Raw genomic sequence first — 19,695 nt, 5'->3', positions numbered from 1 at the left:
TATTCAGACTAACAATGTAAACTAGGGGGTGCTCTATCAGGCTTGTATGGTTTACTGATAGAGTGCATTTATGCAGCCCCAATGCAGGAAACAACTTCTAACTTTTGGCATACAACACTTAACCGTGCCTACACCCAAAAGGGTTGGACTACACTATTATCCTCACATGACAGATTGCTTAGGGAAAGTAGACTAATAAAGACCGCATGTGATGTGGAACGCCGAGTTGTGATCTTCAACATATCTTATAGGGATTCAATACTATACAGCCATATTGGCGAAAAAGATCTGGGACATGCTAACTAAAGAGATTAGTAGTACTGTGGTATCATCAAACAGCTTAGCGCTAATACACAATGTTTGACTGCATAAGACTCTCTAATCTTAAGAGGAGATGGCTAGTGACGGCACTGGCAACTGGAAAAGTCTGCATCCTGCTCCTGGATGACAATCTACCATACCATTCATAGAATAAATGACCAGCTAGATATTTTCGACCAGCCATGGGCCTTTTATCATAGACCAACTTAGGGATGAACTCAGACCACGGTAGTGCACTCACCCCAAGCAAACTGCCTATATTCGATATCTTTATATAGATTATAGGAGGTGATGGCCTACCTCGGAAAGGATAGGTGCTTTTCACTCTTATATAGTAAATGTGATTGTCTATTCACTGTATATGAAAGTGGTGATTTTTGGTATGTTGGAATAAAAAGTGTATCATCGTATTATTAGGAATTGCGTCTGAGGGGGTGTAGTGGTGAGACACTGAGGGTCGGTGGGGTTCACTTGGACAGAAGAACGGATGAAGAATATGACTTGGGCTTTTTGCCATCTTTGTGAATAGAAAGATGCATGCATATCGTTTGAACCCAATTGTGAATGATCTTTTTCTACAAGGACCTTTCTGTACACCAGGATATATGAGAGAAAAGCATGAGGTAATTTGTACGGATATGTATTTGTACGTTTCTGTTGAAAATGATAGTATTGCAAAAAAAAAAAAACACTCAGGCTCTTAAAGGCTCCAGATGACTTCCGCTACCCATGATGCCTTGTACTGACAGTTGACTCAGTCAGATCTTTTTAATTGAAATAGTCAAGACTAGGATTCAATTTCAGGATTTTTTAAACCAGATACTCGAAACAAGGAGTCAGGAAAGGAGAAGGGTAGTTTATGATTTCAATAAGATTCTAATGATGCAGAAGGAAGAATACAAGTGAGTAACCATTTCGGCTGCAGTGTAGGATGTTCCTTGACAGTCAAAAGTTAGAACAGAGTCGCAAACGAGAAAAATGTCACCACCTTCATGTGGGCAAGGAATAAAATGTACCTAATCGAAGCAACCACTGGAACTCTGAATACAGTTCAAGCCAAAAAGGTTACTCAAAAAGTCAGCTTTAGCATTAGTAGCAAGACAATATCTTGTGAAAGTGTGGACTGATTTCCAATGGCAGCCTTACATATACCTTAAAGAAGAGCGTTTCTCAGCCAGGCTATGGTGTCTGTTTTTTCTCGGTTGATATGGGCTCTCGGTCTCCCAGTCAGGAGGTTTACTAGCCAATTGATAACTTAGGGCTGCGAAGAATACAAGCCAATGAGAGATGGACTGTTTTGAAGTGGTCTTATTCTTAGACGCTCTTCGTTGATAGGGCCCAGTTGCTGGTGGAGTTGCAGTTGTGACTGATAGGACCAGAGAGAGAACTGAACTCTCCAAAGGGCAGTACTGACCGACTCAGTGCTTGCACTGAAATTTGAAGAATTTATTCTTCTCAGAGATCCACAGTCTTAAGGGTCTCAGCCTTATTCATCACCCTAACCATCTCCTACTTTGTATGTTGACCAAATGAAGAGAAGCTTGAGAATTCTTAGTTGTGCATCAGGCTTCAGAGCAGTGAGGTGCTACAAGGATGAACATTGAAGGCGATACAAAGATAGTAGCTTGATGCTGCCAACTCCGAATAACCTGTGGCCACTCTAATATCCTGGTTGGTTACCAGGGAACCTTGGCGTACCATATCTTTAAAGTCCTGATTTTTCGGAAGGTCTTTGGTGAAGAGTTTGAGATCATCCAAGATTTCCTGGACTTGTAGTCGCAGAAGGGAAGCTGCACTGGCTCAATTTAGTAGTGTAGCTGCTGCTCAAACAACTTATGAGCCGTATCCATTCTTTTGATCTCCCGGTTAGGAGGTGTGGAAGTTTCAAGGGTAGTGACTTGCCTTCTTACAGCTAACACTATAACAGAATTCAGCCTGGGATCTGTTATTAGGAAGTCTGGACCATGTTGAGGTGGTTTTTATTTCTTTAGCAGATACAGAATTCCTGCTTTAAAATTGGCAGGAGTAAGCAATTTCTCCTCTGCCAAATTGAGGAACCTGCAGAAGCAAGCGTTTTGGTAATGCACTGGGTTGAAGTGTTACTATAATCACACACAATGAATATGGGGTGCCTCCATGGGGATATTCAGTTTTGAGGCTCCCCCTAAAAGCACATCGTGAAAAGTGATTGTATTATCCGCCTGAGAGACCTTCGATGGCAAGCCTGCAAGTAAAGAAGACCTTGAATGCCCATCGCATGAACGTAACTAAGAGAGTGACAATGACAGATATCTGTGCCACCAGCTTCTTGTATATTTAGAGCCTGAATCCCTCAAAGGAGGCTACATGGGATGAGGCAGAACAAGACCTCCAAGAGATTTATATGGTGACAGAGGCAGTTTCTATGATGTTGACAATGTTTTACATGAAACAGTTTTCGGAAAAGGGAGATTAAGAGGCTGCAATATTATCTGAAGTGGATCCTCTGCAGGGGTGACAAAATAAGGAGGCCCAAAGGTTGTGGAAGGCACTGTGCTAATCCTATTCCTTAAATCTTTACTAGAAAAACAGACATTTGAGGTGAGCAGATTCACTGGTGGTGTAGGGTGCTCTATATAAAGGAGCTGCTCTCCACCTAAACTTGGGAAATATATTATATATAATTATTATTTTTTCGCCAGTAGGTAGTCCTAGTTAGGACTATGTTTCCATAGGAAAAGTATTTTTTTACTTGCCTATAACTTTGGCGCAGTTTGACAAATCTTCACAAAATCCCGCACGCCCCCAAATTTTTTCTGGTTATTCTTGTTGCACATGGAAAGTTTCAGGAGAATTCGTGAAGCGGGAGCTGGGAAAAATGGGGTTGAAAAAAGGGTGCGTTTGCAATGTTAATTCCCATAGGAACATGTCAAAATGACTTCAGCTCAAACTACTAAATTGAATTACACCAAATTTGGCAGAAAGGTAGTTGTTGTTACGCAGATTGTTCTTTTTGGTATTTGGTGCAAATCCATTCAGTAGTTGTTGAGCAATTTAAGAAGCAAAATTTAGTGATTAAATCGCAAATGCACGCCCGATGGGAATGCTGTGATTGGCTGGATGCAACCTGAACCGAAAGTTGCGGCCACAATTTTATCGATCGGGAATGGTTCCCGGGGTAGAAAATTTCTGTGAAAGCTAACATAAGGGGTCAAGCTGGAGGTACTCTGGCCGTTTTTTTGAGAAATGGGGGTGTTAGGTACATAAGTTATGTGTCCAAAATAGATTTTTTTTAATCACGCATAATATTCACGACGAAGAAGCGACTGTTAGTGTGGCCTCCGTGTACCATTGCGGGGACGTCGCGACTATTGCAATGTCTTCGCAAACATTTGTGGAAATATAAAACAAAAAGTATCTATATAAACACCCTCGCTGGTCACAGTCACAGACTTGTGTACCCACTCACATATCCACTCATACACCCACTCAGAGACTCCCTCAGAGACCCATGTGTGTACTCACATAAGCATTCAGTAGCTCTTGCACCCATTCACAGATGCACTCAGACTCATGTGATCACTCACATACATAGTCAGAGACCTATACACCCAGTCACAGACCCACTCAGAGACTCATAGACCCACTGATAGAGCCACTCAGACACTCACAGATCCTTATGCTTCCACTCACACACCAACTGATAGATTTATGCACCCACTCACAGATCCACTCAGAGACTCATGCACCCAGGTACAGACCATTTCGAAGACTGATACACCCACTCAGACACGTATGCACCCACTCATAGATAGAGTCACAGAAATCTGTACCCATTCACATACCCACTCAGACACTCACACACCCACTGACATAGCCAATCAGAGACTTATACACCCACTCACAAACTCACTTAAAGACTTATGCACCCACTCATACTTATGCACCCACTTATAAACCACCATTGAAGGACTCATGCAGCCAGCCACAGAGCCACTCAAACTTATGTGCCCACTCACATATCCACTCAAAGACTCATGCACCAACTTGCTAACCCACACAAAAAACTCAATCAAGCAATCATTCCTATACTCACTGAGAGACTTATGTACTCACTCACATACCCACTCAAACGTATGCTCCCAGTCACATACCCACTCAGGCACTGACGCACGTTACTCTGAGATTTTAACACCCAGTCAGAGACCGAGTGAAAGGCTCATACACCCACTCAAACACTTTTGCACGAACTCATAGATCCAGTCACAAACTGAGATATCCACTCACATACCCACTCAGTCATACACCCATGTACATTCCAACTTAGACACTCATACACCCACTCACATACCCACTCTTGCACCCAGTCATAGGATCACTGAAAAAAGTATGTACTTACTCACATATACACGCAAAGACTCATACACCCACTCACAGACCTTGTCAAAAACTCACGTACATACTCACTCAGAGACTTATGCACCCAGTCACAGACACACTCAGACTATTACAACCACTCACAAACCCACTGGAACACTCATGCACTCATTGACACACTCAATTAATGACTTATGCAACTGCTGACAGACCCAGTTAAAGACTAATGCATCCACTCACAGACCCACTCAGACACTTAAGCACCCACTCATACACCCAGTCACACACTCATGTACTCACTGACATACCCACTCAGACACTCATAAACCCACTCACGTACCCACTCAAACACTCTTGCACCCACTCACAGACTCATGAGACTACTCTCATACCCACTCACAGACATATACCCACTTACAGACACACTCGGAGACTTATATGGCCACTCACATAACGTAGTAAATCAATAATACACACTGTTATAGAGACATTGAGCGATTGATAAGTGTTTTTATGGAGTTGTTTAGATAGTGATTTATCTAGTGTGATGGTTAGAATGAATTGCATAGTTATAATTTTTTATGTGGTGGTTGCTATTGAATTCCTGCTGTTGCTTTGCATTTTCACGACATATCCGCGATTGTCGCAGGTACCGACATCCTCGTGACTGCCGGCGTCACTGCGAAAATGGAAAATAGGTTTTAAAGAAGAGGATGTAGCCTTACGGCTAGAACAGTCGTCCTTGAAGCTGGGGAACCTGGTTCGAGTCTCGGCAAGACGCTCAATATCCTATGATTCTGGGCAAATAACTTAATCTCCCTGTGCTTAACAAAAATTAATGTGTACATCTGTAAAGAAACTGGTGCTCATGTAAAGCGCTCTGATACCCGATGTCTCGGGTCTAGTTCGCACTATATAAAGCTCTGAATAAAAAAAATAAAAAAGATGGGTTTTATAGAAATTCACTAGAAAAACATGAGTTTGAACTGTACAGCAATAAACCATAGTGGCAAAAATACCATAATGTGTGTGCATATATGTTAGGAATTAGCATTTAAAAAACCTTAGAAATTCACTGATAAAAAACAAAGGTTACAGGGACGTTATAAGTTAGGGTTGGGTTTCACTTGTACAAATTCAGTAAAAATTCCCCGCAATGCACAGTTTATGACCTCACATATTACATAACTCATGGCATCATCAATAGAATTTCTGACGCACCCACTCACACCCCCATATAACCTTTCATACACCCACTTCAACTTCCACACTACCATTCTCAGATTCACACACCCATACCAGTACTTACACAGCCTCTCACTGATTCACAGATCAACACACACATCCACTCACTCACTAATACAGCCCCTCATACACCCACTCACTAACACAGCCATTGACATAACCAATCATACACCCATACAGCCACTCAGTGACCCATAGAGCTACTCACACACCTACTCACTCAATCACACAGCTACTTACTCACCCATACAGTTGCACACATACTCACTCATACAGATACTAACACATACTCACTCACCTATAAAGTACCTGTCACAAACACACACTCACCTATAGACACTCACTCACCTATACTACCTTTCACATACCAAGTTACTCACCCATATACCATCGACACATGCACTCACACACCGACACAGCCATGCACACAATCACACTCACCCATACAGCCCCTCACACAAGCACTCAATAACCCATACAGCCAGTGATTCACTCATCCCTCCATACAGGCACTCGCACACCCCCTTCACGCACCCACACAGACACCCATAGAGGCACCCAGACAATCAATTACTCACCAATACAGAAACTGACTTAATACCCACTAACACAGCCATACAGCCACCTAGACACCAACTGAAAGACAGACAGACATTCACACAACCAGTCACTCACCCATACATTCACTGACACACCTAATCGTACACTTATTCAGTCTGTCACGTACCCACTGAATCATCCAAACAAGCACGAATACACCCACTGATTCACGAATAAACCTTGGCATATATATCATTCTTAAAACCACTCACAGTCACTGGATGATGTCATGAGTGATGTCATGAGTGATGTCACTCACAATGTCATGAGTGATGTAATATTGGAGGTCATAAGTAGTGCATTGCGGGGGTGCAAGTTATAGTTAGCTCACTAACTAGAACAGCTGAATTTCATTGGTTTTGTACAAGTGAAACCTGAGCCTAACTAAAACATCCCTGTAACCTCTATCTTTTTCAGGGAATACACACAGCCACACACAAACCTTTTGTACAGCAAATAGTTTAACTGTCACAGTGCCCTTGACGGTACATATCCAGATTATGGAATTGACTAAACAATATAGCTTTCTAGTCCTTAGTGTCTCTCTAAAACATAATGATGCTGCATGGCATCTTGATAAGTTATAAGAGCTGAAAGGAGATCTGAATGTGACAAAAGTTTACTTAAGACTCTCTGAAACTGCAGGGTGGAGAATTTAATGTTAAACGTTTGCGCCAGTCAGCTCTTCTCCTCCTGCATTAGTTTTGCCCCTCATGCCTTCCGGCTGTTTCTGCTGCCCTCGACGATCCCGCCTCCCAGCGCCTCTCTCCCCCCCAGGACCTACATAAAGGAGGCCACAGCGCAGCTGTGTAGTGGGCGCACGCAGCATTCGTGCTGCTGGTGCACCAAACTGAACCCCGTCTGTGCCCGCCCACACCTGGACTGCGTCAGGAACCATGGCTCTCATATCACCCCTCGCTACACCACCCCTGAGCTCCTAGCCCTGTCTCCCAGAAGCAGTGCCAACTGCTGCATCTCCTCCATGCGATCCACGCAAGGACCCTTCGCCTGCCACAGCTGCCATTTCAACTGCAACCCAAAACCCTCACCACACCAACAAAGCCGACCTCCGACTCCTCAGAACAGCTCTCTCCTGCATATGCTGCTTAAGGTCTGATCCCTCTGAAAGAGCACGCCACAGAATTCTGGGACACCATCAATACTTCCACCCTGATGTGATATTCATCACCAAGACCTAGTTCACACCTTCCTCAACCTCCGGCATTGCAACCGCAACACCCCATGGCTACAAGATGATACATAGAGACCACACCAACAAGTGCAGAGGAGGCATCGCCATTATCCACAAAGATATCCTCCAATGCACCACTACCGAAGACATCTCATAAGTCATGGAATACCTTAACTTCCAAATGCGAATCAACGCAAAGACAACCATCAGAGGAAACTTGCCTACAGACCCCCGACCCCGGGTCCCTGCCCCGGTTTCTGCAATGCCATCTCCGATCTTCCCCTGGCAATCAACTCCAAGCACTACATCTTCCTCGACTACCTCAGTTTCCACCTCGACAACCCAAAGGACACCAATCCCGCCAACTTCCTGAAAAGCATGAACAATATCGGCCTCACACAGGTGATCACCAGCCCCACACACTGCACAGGACACACCCTGGACTCCATCTTAACAGCCAGTGACAGAATCAAACTCAGCTACACCATGAGCTCACCTGGACTAACCACAGCAACGCCCACTCCACCATCACAGGCTCACTAAGACCCACCACCAAGACCCTCATCTCTGCACATTGCAGATAGAACAAAGTCACTGAAACCCAATGGACTACCGCCCTTAACACCACCAGACCCAACACTTCCTGCAATCTTGAGATAGCCATTCAAAACTTCCCCGACTGGATCTCCAACTGGGCCGATGCAGTCGCTCCAATGAAAACGGCCAACACCAGCAGATCCAGCAAGCACGCCAGATGGTCCACCCCCGAACTCCGACCCCTCAAATGCGAATGCAAGTGACTGGAGAGACTATGGTGCTAAAGCAGAAACCCCTCAGACCTCACCACCTTCACTTCAGCCCTCACCAAATACCACCACCAGCTCAAAGAAGCCAAGAAGGACGCCCTAACCAACCCCATAGAGGCAAGCGCCAATCACATGAAAAAACACTTCAGCATAGTCAGTTTTCTCTTGCCCCTCTGCCACCGAGACCTCTGATCCACCCTTCCTAAGCCCTCTGCGACTCCCTGAATGACTACTTAAACAACAAGATAACAGACAACAACAGTAACTTCGATCCACAACCAACCAACTTCGGCCACCTCCTGACACATACCAATGCTATCTACCACCACCTGCACACTGATTGGAAACCACTGAGCGCCACAACCATCATGACCACAATTCACTCTGGATAACTGACAGACCCCTGCCCCGTATACGCCTGCAACCTGGGATGGAAGGAAATCAGTAGTGCATTTAACCAACATCCTCAACTCATCCATCACCACTGTCACCATTCTTGACACATGGAAACACGCAGGGGTTAAACCCCCCCTGAAGAAGCCCTCCGCCGACCCCAGCGAGCTCAAGAATTACCATCCCATCTCGCCGCTCCAATTTCCTACCAATGTGATAGAGAAAGCCATCAATCACCAGCTCACAGATCATCTGGAAATAAACAACTTACTCAACGCCTTGATCGCCAGAATCATCTACATCAGATCCATCCTCGAACGAGGTGAGACAGCAGCCTTGATCCGCACCTATCTCTCAGCGGCCTTCGACAACAGATCCCACAACACCCTCATCACCAGAATCCACCACCTGGAACTATTCAAGCAGTCGGATGAGGATGGCGAGGGGGAGCCTGGGGAGGGGATGGGATAGGGGACCCGTGAGCATCTCTCCATGAGAATGGGAGTGTAGGGTGGGGGGAGGACTTTGGACCCGGGATAAGACGCTTCCCCCTGATCTCTTGGTTTACTCGCTGTGCCCTGTGGGAGGGGAATCTATCAGGCGGTGCGGGAGGCTTCAGGGTTCACTTGGCTCCATTAGCTACTGGCGACATGCTTGGGGGGGCTGGGTGGGGGGCGTTGTTGGGGAGGTTTACTGGGGATCGGGGTGGGGGGCCTTTTGCTTGTACTGCATTGTGCTAATGGACCACTCTTATGGACGATCTACATTATGGCACAGATGCCTTGTGGGACGAGAGATATGCTTGTATTACTCTGTAAAGTTCAATAAAAGTCTGTTTAAAAAAAAAAAAAAAATCACCAGAATCCACCACATCGGCATCAGGGAAAATGCCCTCCAGTGGATCACACCCTTTTTCACTGGACACACGCAGAGAATCCGTCTACTGGCCTTCACCTCCAAGCCCAAGAGCATCATCTGCAGCATTCCCCAAGGCTCCTCCCTCAGTCCCACCCTCTTCAACGCCTATATGACTCCATTGGCTGACATAGTCTGCACCCATGGACTCAACGTCATCTGACATACAGACAACACCAAACTCATCCTCTCTCTTAAGGAAGCCCACGTCAGCACCAGATTCAACTTCCAGAACGCCATGACCTACGCCGCAGACTGGATGAGATCCAATTGCCAGACGCTGAACACGGACAAGACAGAAGTGCTCATATTCGGAAGGAAGACCTCGCTATTAGACTACACGTGGTGGTCCAGGGCACTCGGACCCTCGCCAACCCCACTGACCACGCCTACAACCTCGGCATCATCCTAGACAGCGATCTCTCTATAAAATGCCAGGCCAACTCAGTATTCTCCTTTGGCGAACTGTTACTTGGCCATACAGTGCATCCCCTAGGCAATTGTGAATTTTTCTCACACTATTGCCATAATATTCAGCACAAATCTCAAAATTGTATGTGATGGATTAGGCTAGCGTTCGTCACAACAATTATCTGAACCTTGATAAGTTCCAATCGAAAATGTAGCCATCAATGTCTGTATCCAGTTACGTCCTCGCTGTTCAATATGGATATTGAACAGCGAGGACTTAACGAGATGCAGACATCGATGGCTACATTTTCGATTGGAACTTATCAAGGTTCAGATAATTGTTCGTTTTTGCCTTGACAAAGTCTAAGGGGAGACGAAACACGTGTTGGCAGTTTTGTTTTGGGATGTATCAACAAAGAAAAATAAAAAGAATTACGTCTGTGAAGATAACCCAGTGATGTGGATTCTGCTTTTCATGTAGAACTTAAGAATTTGATAACGTATCATTGTCAATCAATCAGTGCATGAATATTGGTTTGTTACTCATCAAGCCATTGAATTGTCCTATATCTAAATTTGGACTGTTTTGATAAATTTAAGGGTGTGCTGAGAATCTCTTTCAATTGCTATAATTTTGTCTACCTAACCTTCGGGTTGTGGTGTTGGCACCTTCTGGTAGTAGGTGCTAGAAAGAACAGAATAGCACCCCGATTAAAATACAGATATATATTGTAAAGATTGTCACCCTAAAAACATTACTAAGAAACGATCAATGATTGTGCGGTTCCAATTCCCTGAAAGGAAATAATACTACCAAAAACTTTGTTAATACTAGAGATTGTGCACCTGATCTAACAATTCACTGTCACTTGATCCATAGAACCCTAATCTAGGACATAAAATCCCTTAGGGTCAACCAGACCAAGGGCCTGGATGGGATTGTCAAACTGGTTATTAAAAATGGACCCAAATTTCGGTCAGATTTTTCAGCCTCTCTACACTTATATAACAAAAGAATGAAAAAGCCCATTGGAAAGGAAATAAACAAACAAAACTCCTCAGTCCGTTTGGGGGACATCCGTAGGAATCAGTCAGTGTTGAGTGCCTTTAATATACTACCTTATCTACGGACTACACCCTTATCTCATTCGGTCTCTCCTTGATAGTAGTTCATGTCTCAAGCAGACAGCAGCTAATTTCCACAGATTGCAAGGCGGGAATTCTCCACTTCCTTAGCAAATGGGTCCCAGGTGATTTTTAACTGTTTTGTGTAGTTGTGGTCACTCTGGTTGTGAACCATGATTTACATGCTAGTAAGCTAGTCTCTGTTACATAAGGATTACACTCACTCCCTTGCAACCAAAGAAGGTAAAAAAGGGACATTAGTGGTCACTGGCAGACTGTTAACTAGTGCTCTTCTTTGAAGAAGTTGTAGAAGGCTGTTCTTTGGCCAATAGCTCAACAGTGCAGTCTCAATGTGAATTATGGACTCAGGCTCTCCAAGTACGGGTTTTGAGCAGGCTTAAATCATGACATTTAAGCATATCACAGTTTGACTATTGTCAATTTAGACCTAGACCAGTCCAGTAAGATCATAATCAACCTTGAAGTTGTTTTCTCGAAATACCAGAGATCTCCAGGAAGCTAGTTATTGGTCTGAAGCTTTTTGGCTGCTGCCCTTTTTCCATGCTGTCAATTATTATTTTTTTAGGACAGATGTAGAAACATAAAAACCCAAATCCATGCCCTGCTTTTATCTTCTGCAGTCTTTGACTGTTTATGGGGTGGGAGCAGGGGGGGGAGGGAGAAATATATCAATTTGGGTTCTCAAGTGGCTTTTGAGAAGGACACTATTCATACTTTCATAGACATATTAGAGGAACACAGATAAGGTCAGGTACTGATACTTGGCAGCATAAGTAGTTAGGATAGGGTGCATTACGGAAACTATTATTAGCCATTTTTACTCCTATTTCCTGAGGGGAAGGACGTTGCCTTGGTGGTTGGTCAATGTGCGTTTTCCTAGGTCCCAACTATTTTTCTGTAAATTAGGGGCGCTTGTCCCAGGCACAAAGGCAGAAAGAGTGGATAATCATCATTTGGTGGTCCCAGGCAAGCCTCTCTGATATCCCTTCTTTTGACTGGTCAGCCCTGGTCCTAATCAAAACCACCATCAAGGATACTTTAAGGTCTTCAGCATGAGCTCTAGAGGGTCCAAGGGAGGGATACTCTCTTTTCTCCTTAAAGAGACAGTGGCAACTGGGCACTCTGGAATTCTTCAAAGGATTTCTTCCTTTTTTCAGATATTCTTTCTGTCTTATGGTCTGTATCCGAGTCATGTTATTCTTTAATACAAGCTATTTATCATTCAGGGTTTCCAAAGTTGGTTAATTTCACAATGTATTATGGTGCAAGTCTCCCTAGTCTGTGTTGGACATTGGGACTGATACCTTAATTTCTCCTGTGGTGTACTTTGTAAGGTACAGTGGATGGTATCACCAGGTTTCAAAATTAAGATGGCCTTCAACAATTCTTATTTGTGGATTATATGTGCTAATGCATAATAAACTTTTTGTGTATTATCTTTGCTACACTCCAGTCTTTCAGGTACTGTCCTTGACTCACATTGTCAGATTCGCTTGGATATTGAACAGTAGTTGCCTCTAGTTTTGACCATTTTAACAAAAATGGTCGGGAAATTGAAGAGACTTTTAAAAAGGAGGTGAGAACAGTCGGAGGTAGAGCACTGCTAAGACTAATGAAGATTACTGTTACGAATTAGGTTGGAAAAAACAGGAATGACTGACTAGGATCCCATATCTCAAGGGTGGCTAGTGAGGGAGCAGCAAAGGAAAAGGGAGTAGTGAAATAGTCCAGGTTCCATGAACTGGCTAGACCAAGATTAAAAAAATGTTTTGGTTGCCTTTTAGATACCCTAGCAGCAACAAGCTAAGTTTTTCAGTATATATTTAATTTCAGACTTACGTACCACTTCACTAAAGAACACGTTGCTTACATTTGGTAATGCTCTTTCAAGTGGATACTGTACCTACCTCCATATTCCTCACCTTTAGAATATTCAGATGCCCCAGACTGGATCTGGAGAATTCTCTAGCAATGCTCCTAAGCCCTGAAAGTTTCCTCTGTGCGCGACTCCTGCACACGGGCGTTTAATCTTTCTTCTTCTGCACCCTCAGACATGAAGCACTCAAATCATCAATAACTTTGTGCCAAAATCTAAGTTGGAGCCCTATTATGATGGTCCAAACTAGACTCCACAGAATGGGGAGGTGGGAGGGCAGTGAAGAATCTGAGGTTAGATATCAACCAAAAAGAGTGTTACCAAAGGTAACTAACTTGTTCTTCTGAAGGATAATTTTAATTCCTCACCTTTAGGATAGACAAAACAGTAATACCTCCCAAATGCGAATGATTTGAGGAGTGGGTATCAAGTTAGGAGTCCTGCAATGCCAAGCTGACAAAGTGGACAAAGTAGACTTCCTGCTGGACCGCACTGTCAAAGCAGTAGTGTTTTGTGAATATGTGCACTGACATGCAAGTCGCTGCATGGCAGATTTCTAGCACCAGTGCTCCATCTCACCACATTGTTGTAAGGGTCTTGAAGAGTATGAAGGCCTTCAGGGATTTCTTCTTGGCCAGCGCATAACAAACGATAGTCCAGAGGACTATCCATCTTGATAAGAGTACTTCATTTCACCACATTTTTTCCTGCTACAAAGAATCTGACGAAGACCTGATCATCCACACAATGGAATTCTGTGTAGTCAATGTAGAAAGTCAAAGCAGTTTTATGGCCGGGCAGATGGAGCTTCACTTCTTTGGAAAAGTAAGTGGAGGGGGAGAAAAAAAAAAAAAAAAAAAGTTAAAAAAAAATATAAATAAATGTTTAAAAAAAGAATCGATGGCAGAGCGATAGTTTGGCTGATATTAACATGTTTCACTGCCTTGGATAAGAAGACTGACTGGGTCCTTTGCACCAAATTGTCTGGGAAGAAGGTGGTGTAGGGCAGCTGCACCTAGAGAGCCTGCTGTTTACTAATGCGAAGAGCAGAGGAGATAGCAATCTGAAAAACTGTTTTGAGCATCAGTAGTGGCAGCAAACAGTGGTTCATCTGCTCAAAAGGCCTGTACATAAGAAATACGCTCAACTCCCATTGTGGATAGAATAACCATGCCCGAGAGTCAGACCTTTTGCATCTAAATAGAAAGGGTTAATCAGATAAACATAAAAAGGCCAAAGGGGCTGATAGATAACCCTCAATTATTCCCACAAGCTCTTGCGAGGTCAACAATAAAATAAATAATAATAATACATCTAAAGATTTGACCTGGAGAATGTTGGTATGATTTTCGCCATGAAAGGCAACACATTTCTCCCCTTGTCCAGCATACACGGACTGTGACAAATGGCATAGGACTGCAAAGATGACAGTGGCTACTGAGGCCAGTTGATCGACCACATTTTACCACTGCCACTCAATCTCCACACATGAACGTGTAGGTAGCAGAGAATCAGGAGAATGAGTCAGTAGTACTCACAAAGCGGTCGATGAACCGGAGGGTAAGTGCTAATGCCCAGGAGCTCTGGGCACCATACCCTGGTAGCCCAGTCTGGGTCAATTTAAACTAATGTATCCGGCTGTGCTGATTTACCTCAAAATGTGAGACAAGAGAAGTAGCAGTCAATAAGCGTACAGATGCCACTTGTGATCTGCCAGTCATCTGCTCAGCCTGTCTGCTCTGGTATTCCGAGAAGTTGCTAAATAGTTGGCTACAAGAACGATGATCTGCTGGTCGGCCACCTCCAGAGACATATGGCCTCCTGGCACAGGACTCATGACCCCATCCCGTTCCCTGTTGCAGCATCATACGGCGGTTGTGTTGTCAGTGAGGACCTGCACCATCCACCCTTTGATGAATAGCAGGATGGTTTTCAGGGCCAGAAGGATTGCATGAAGCTCCAGAAAACTGACGTGGAGCTGGCTCACAGCCGGAAACTAGAGACATCTGATAACCACTTCTTCCATGTGACTCCCTGCCTCCCCACCAACCCTGCAGTGTTGCATTGGTTATAACCCTGAAATCTGGGTGGGGAAAGGAGAGTGGCCTGCTGCATATCAGGTTGGTGTGTGTCCGCCACTGCAGAAGATCCTCTGAGGTCTTCCATGACAACCAGCAATATCTCGTTGGCCTTGCCCCATAAGATAATGGGTGTACCTGATAAGAAAGCACGCTTCTTACAAGGATCATAAAGCAAGAGCCTCACTGAATGGCAATAATGGCTCAGAAGCTGAACATGGCTGAAAGATATCAGTTAACAAATCTGCATTACTTTCAACAGTTTGGCAACTGTAAGTCTAGCACTTCTTATGCCTTTTGCCCTACTACTGTAAAAGAGGCACTTTCTTCTATTGGCAGCCCAGGTGGCAAGTCCAGAAGTGTCTCTGGCGATGTATCCAGCCCACTATCATTTTCTAAAACCCATCAACTGTATAGTGAAGCAGAAATAGGCTGTCTGCCCACTCTTCATCATCTGTTACAGGGAACGTTAAGCATACTTTGAACTGCTTCAGAGTCGGATCCAAACAAGTCCTCTAGCTTCTGATAGTACTGGCACTGAAGCAGATGCGAAGTTTATAGTCTGGCCACATAGTGATTGCCTGTGGTTTGTACTCTCATAGCATAACATGAGGGGGACGTTGACAGTTCGGGGTAGGAGACCGGTGTGGGAGGTGGGTAATGAGCTGGCACTAATGGAATCTACATCAACACTGGCACAAAAGGGACTAGTATTAACCCAGTGCAATGCGTGGAAGCCTGACCCAGCAATGATACCGGTATGGGAGCAGGTCACAAGAAGTAAGTGGACAATAGAAGGCCCACAAACAGAAGTCCAACTTGAGCCCACTGTGGCCCCATGAGGCCAGAAAGAGATTGGAGTTGTAGTATACACGTACTACAAGGCTGCCATTTGCTCTGGGGTAGATGAAAACATTGGATATTCTGGGCATGAAGGGATAAATCGCTTGTTGGGTATAATCTTTTGATTGATGCTCTCTCGCCTTCTCAACTGCTTTTGAGTGGTGGGATGGGTTGAGTCCCGTTTCACCTTCTTGCACTTAAAGCATGTTGGACTTTAACTTACCAGTCTAGCAGGAAAGGAAACTTGTCCAGGACCGTTTTCTACAACAAGATCACGAGTGGCGCCGTAACTTGGAGCTGGAGAGTTACTTATGGTACAAACTTTCTTATGTTTAGGGATGTAAAGTTTCACCTACTGCTTTCGGAACCCCTTCTAGGACAGGAGGTCAAACTTATTGCACGATTTCAAGCCGTTTCCAAAGCCCAAGAAACAAAGACACAACCGTTGCGCGTCCATGACGGACATCTGCTTCTTGAAGTCACTCCACAGTTTGAACCCTGTTGTTTTTGGAGGAGACATCTACCCTGGCACTCTAAGAAACATTTTGGAGTTTCTGGAAAACTGAAAAAGTTAGCAGCCTAGCTCCAGAAACAGGTCTATGGGCATGGAAAGAAAGAAAATGACATTAGCACAAGGGTGGTACTTGGCTTTGCTCCAGGGTAGTATAGAGTCACAATGCAACACCCATCAGCACACCGGAACTAAGCTAAATTCTCTGGATTCAGTCTGGCGCATAGGGATATTCTAAAGGTGAAGAATAAGTGGTTAGAAGTATCCATCAGAATTAAAAATTACATTCTGTGGAAAAAGAAATAGGTCTATATGATATAAGAATTTTCAAAGTACAAGTATGGAAAAATCTGATTTTCCATTGGCTAAATAAATCTGTAATAACATTTGAACCATAAAAAAAATCCACCAATGTATGCAGCTTTAAGTAAATATAGCAAATTATCGTTTTGCAGAATTAACAAAAACAAAAAGACACCGTCTCAACACTTTTCAATTATTTTGCAGGGTATAATTGTACAAGATTAGCATTTTGTGGATACGTTTTTATCAAATAAGTGAAAACTTTCATTTGTTTGCTAGAAAATGAAAACCTACAAATTTGCTGTTGTAATAGATTTTTACAAACAAAATGGTTTTCTGCAGGGCTCATAGACTGACAAGCGAATCTGAACAAGATAAAGAAATCTGAACTTCAATGTATGCCAGAGATACATTTATACTTCTAGACCCATATTTTACAGGATACAATCTCATTTTCCACTTTTCAAAGCTTTCAACATACCTTGTCAATATCCTGCAGTATCACGGTCGCTATTCGGTCCATGAGAGGAATGCACAAGTTATTAGATCTGGTGAGAAAAAAGGACACTTCCACCACATTCTTCCACGTAATTTGGTCAATTAGACGTTGAAAAGTTTGCAATGTTTCTTTCAGAAGTATTTCTTCCAGCCAATCGCCTGATACATACTTCAGTTCTTCTAAGAGCAGGTCCAAGCTGTCTATTTTCTTAACTCGCTCATACGCACAGCTGTTCAGTCTTTGTAGAAGCTTACCGTACTCGCCAGATGTGTTCTGTCGTTGGGGATGATCATGTCGAACCCATTTAATGATCGCTGTGGCAAAGGCGTTTAAGTCACTTAAGTTACTCTGTGGCAAAACAGTGTGTACCTTGGAAACCACAGTATCATCCACACGTGAAGAAGGAAGCATGGAAAAGACACGCACCAGCATAGACACATCACTGGGAACAAAATTCACCTCCAAACACCTGAAAGCATAAGAAGTCTTTCAAAATCCATTTTAATATATCTATTAATGAAATAAAAGACAATGTCTCCAAATGTCCACAAAAACCATACCACTACCTGTGCACAAATGAGTGGTAGTTAGTGCATGGAATTGGAAAATGCATTCTGGTTACCTCACAAGGCACAGCAATAAATCTTTGCCTGCCTGAAGTAGATGATCTAAACACCTGACTGTCGAGATCTGCAAAGTTACGCTTGTATACTGTTGGACACACAGATGCCCAGTATTAAGTTACACATTTTACATACACACACACAAATGCACACACAGACAAACAGACACACCGCAATATATAGGCCAGCTGATGCAAAGAAGACACACCGCCGAGATAAAAGATTTCAGGTATGGTCCGTCACAGGGACATCCTCCCTCTGACACTTTTGGACATGCATATTTTTATGAATATTGAGATCTATGTACTTCTAATGACTGTTTTCTGATTTATATGTATATGACAAAAAAGTTCCTCAGTTGCATACATCTACTATATGGGTGAAAGCAAATATATATTTTAATAAATTAATGTTTTTTCAGATAAAACATTACCATAGTGGTATGAATATTTTTGGGAATCACAAGGCTCAGTTGCGACTTAATAGTGTCCTAAAAAATATAGGCGTGACATTTGTTGTTTATCAATGTAGGAAAGTAGTTTGTTTCTTTTGTGCAAGTGTCTTTAGGGGCCCGTCTTGGTCACAAGTTGGACATCCCACCTCGCAGAGGTAAACAGGAACAGGTGGGCTGGACTTCCAACAAGCAGCGACCTCGCAGTGACATCGGAATGTTCCTCTGATCTGAACACAGAAATACTCATTTATATAATAAAACAGATCCATACTACCATGCAGAGACCTCAGCCAGGCTGTCGTTGATTAACCTCTTATGATAGCTATGTCACCTACCAGACTATCAACCAACAACAACATTTGCATAGGGAAATTTATCCCTTCTACTAAAAGTTCAGGGTATCGTGATAATGTGCCTACAAAGTTGAAATGTAAGCAAATGTGGTTTCCAAGAATCATATCCTGCAGTCACGCAAGTAAATGTATGTCAAAAGTCAATGTGTAGAAAAGAAGGCAACTTAAGAAATGTATGCATATAAAATGGCAGTGTTTCTCCCGGGGCCTAAACCATCCATATGGCACTTTCCTTATCATCCACAGTAGAATAAGAAAAGACCTGGAACAATTCACTCACTAGTTTAGTGATATCTAATAACGATTCCCAATTACTTGAATGCTGACTGCGGTTTGAGGGGAGGGTCATGCCGTACAAGTATGCTAGAGTTGCATACCAGCAGCCAATGTTCTTGCTAATGACAAGGAGATCAGACTTACTCAAATTAAGTTTCAGAAATTAAATTTCTGAAAATTACATCCCATTCATAAGTCATCTAAAACAAAAAGATTATAAACATCTTAACACTGCCCCTCATTCTGATTGATAGCAGATAAGCATACCATGCTCAATGTTGTCAAACACATTCTTATGCGCATCCTATTGACCCATATCCATAATCAACGTAGAGGTCAAGATGCTTGCGAACCAGCTACTCATGCAGTAGACCCCCTTCAAAATGCCCTTGCTCTTTCTTCTCACTCGACTCGGAATTTGCTATCCTCACCAGAATGGACCCGGGCCCTTGGTTCTTGTCTCATGCCTGCAGTCTCTACACACAACCAACTTC

The 19,695-nt window shown here is 43.4% G+C and overlaps 1 protein-coding gene across 2 annotated transcripts in view; it reads right to left on the bottom strand.

Moving 5' to 3' along the window:
• Nucleotides 1-19,695, bottom strand: part of FASTKD1 (FAST kinase domains 1) — a 199,845-nt gene that overhangs the window by 92,941 nt on the left and 87,209 nt on the right. For both annotated transcript variants that reach the window (XM_085645355.1, XM_085645356.1), the window contains one exon: nt 17,478-17,964. In XM_085645355.1, coding sequence (XP_085501481.1) covers nt 17,478-17,964 — 487 coding nt within the window. The remainder of the gene's footprint in view (nt 1-17,477; nt 17,965-19,695) is intronic.

The sequence above is a fragment of the Triturus cristatus genome, chromosome 3_1 (assembly GCF_964204655.1).
Source record: "Triturus cristatus chromosome 3_1, aTriCri1.1, whole genome shotgun sequence".
Lineage (NCBI taxonomy): Eukaryota > Metazoa > Chordata > Amphibia > Caudata > Salamandridae > Triturus > Triturus cristatus.
Note: the sequence above shows the minus strand (reverse complement) of the source record. Positions and strands in the feature narration are given on the sequence as shown.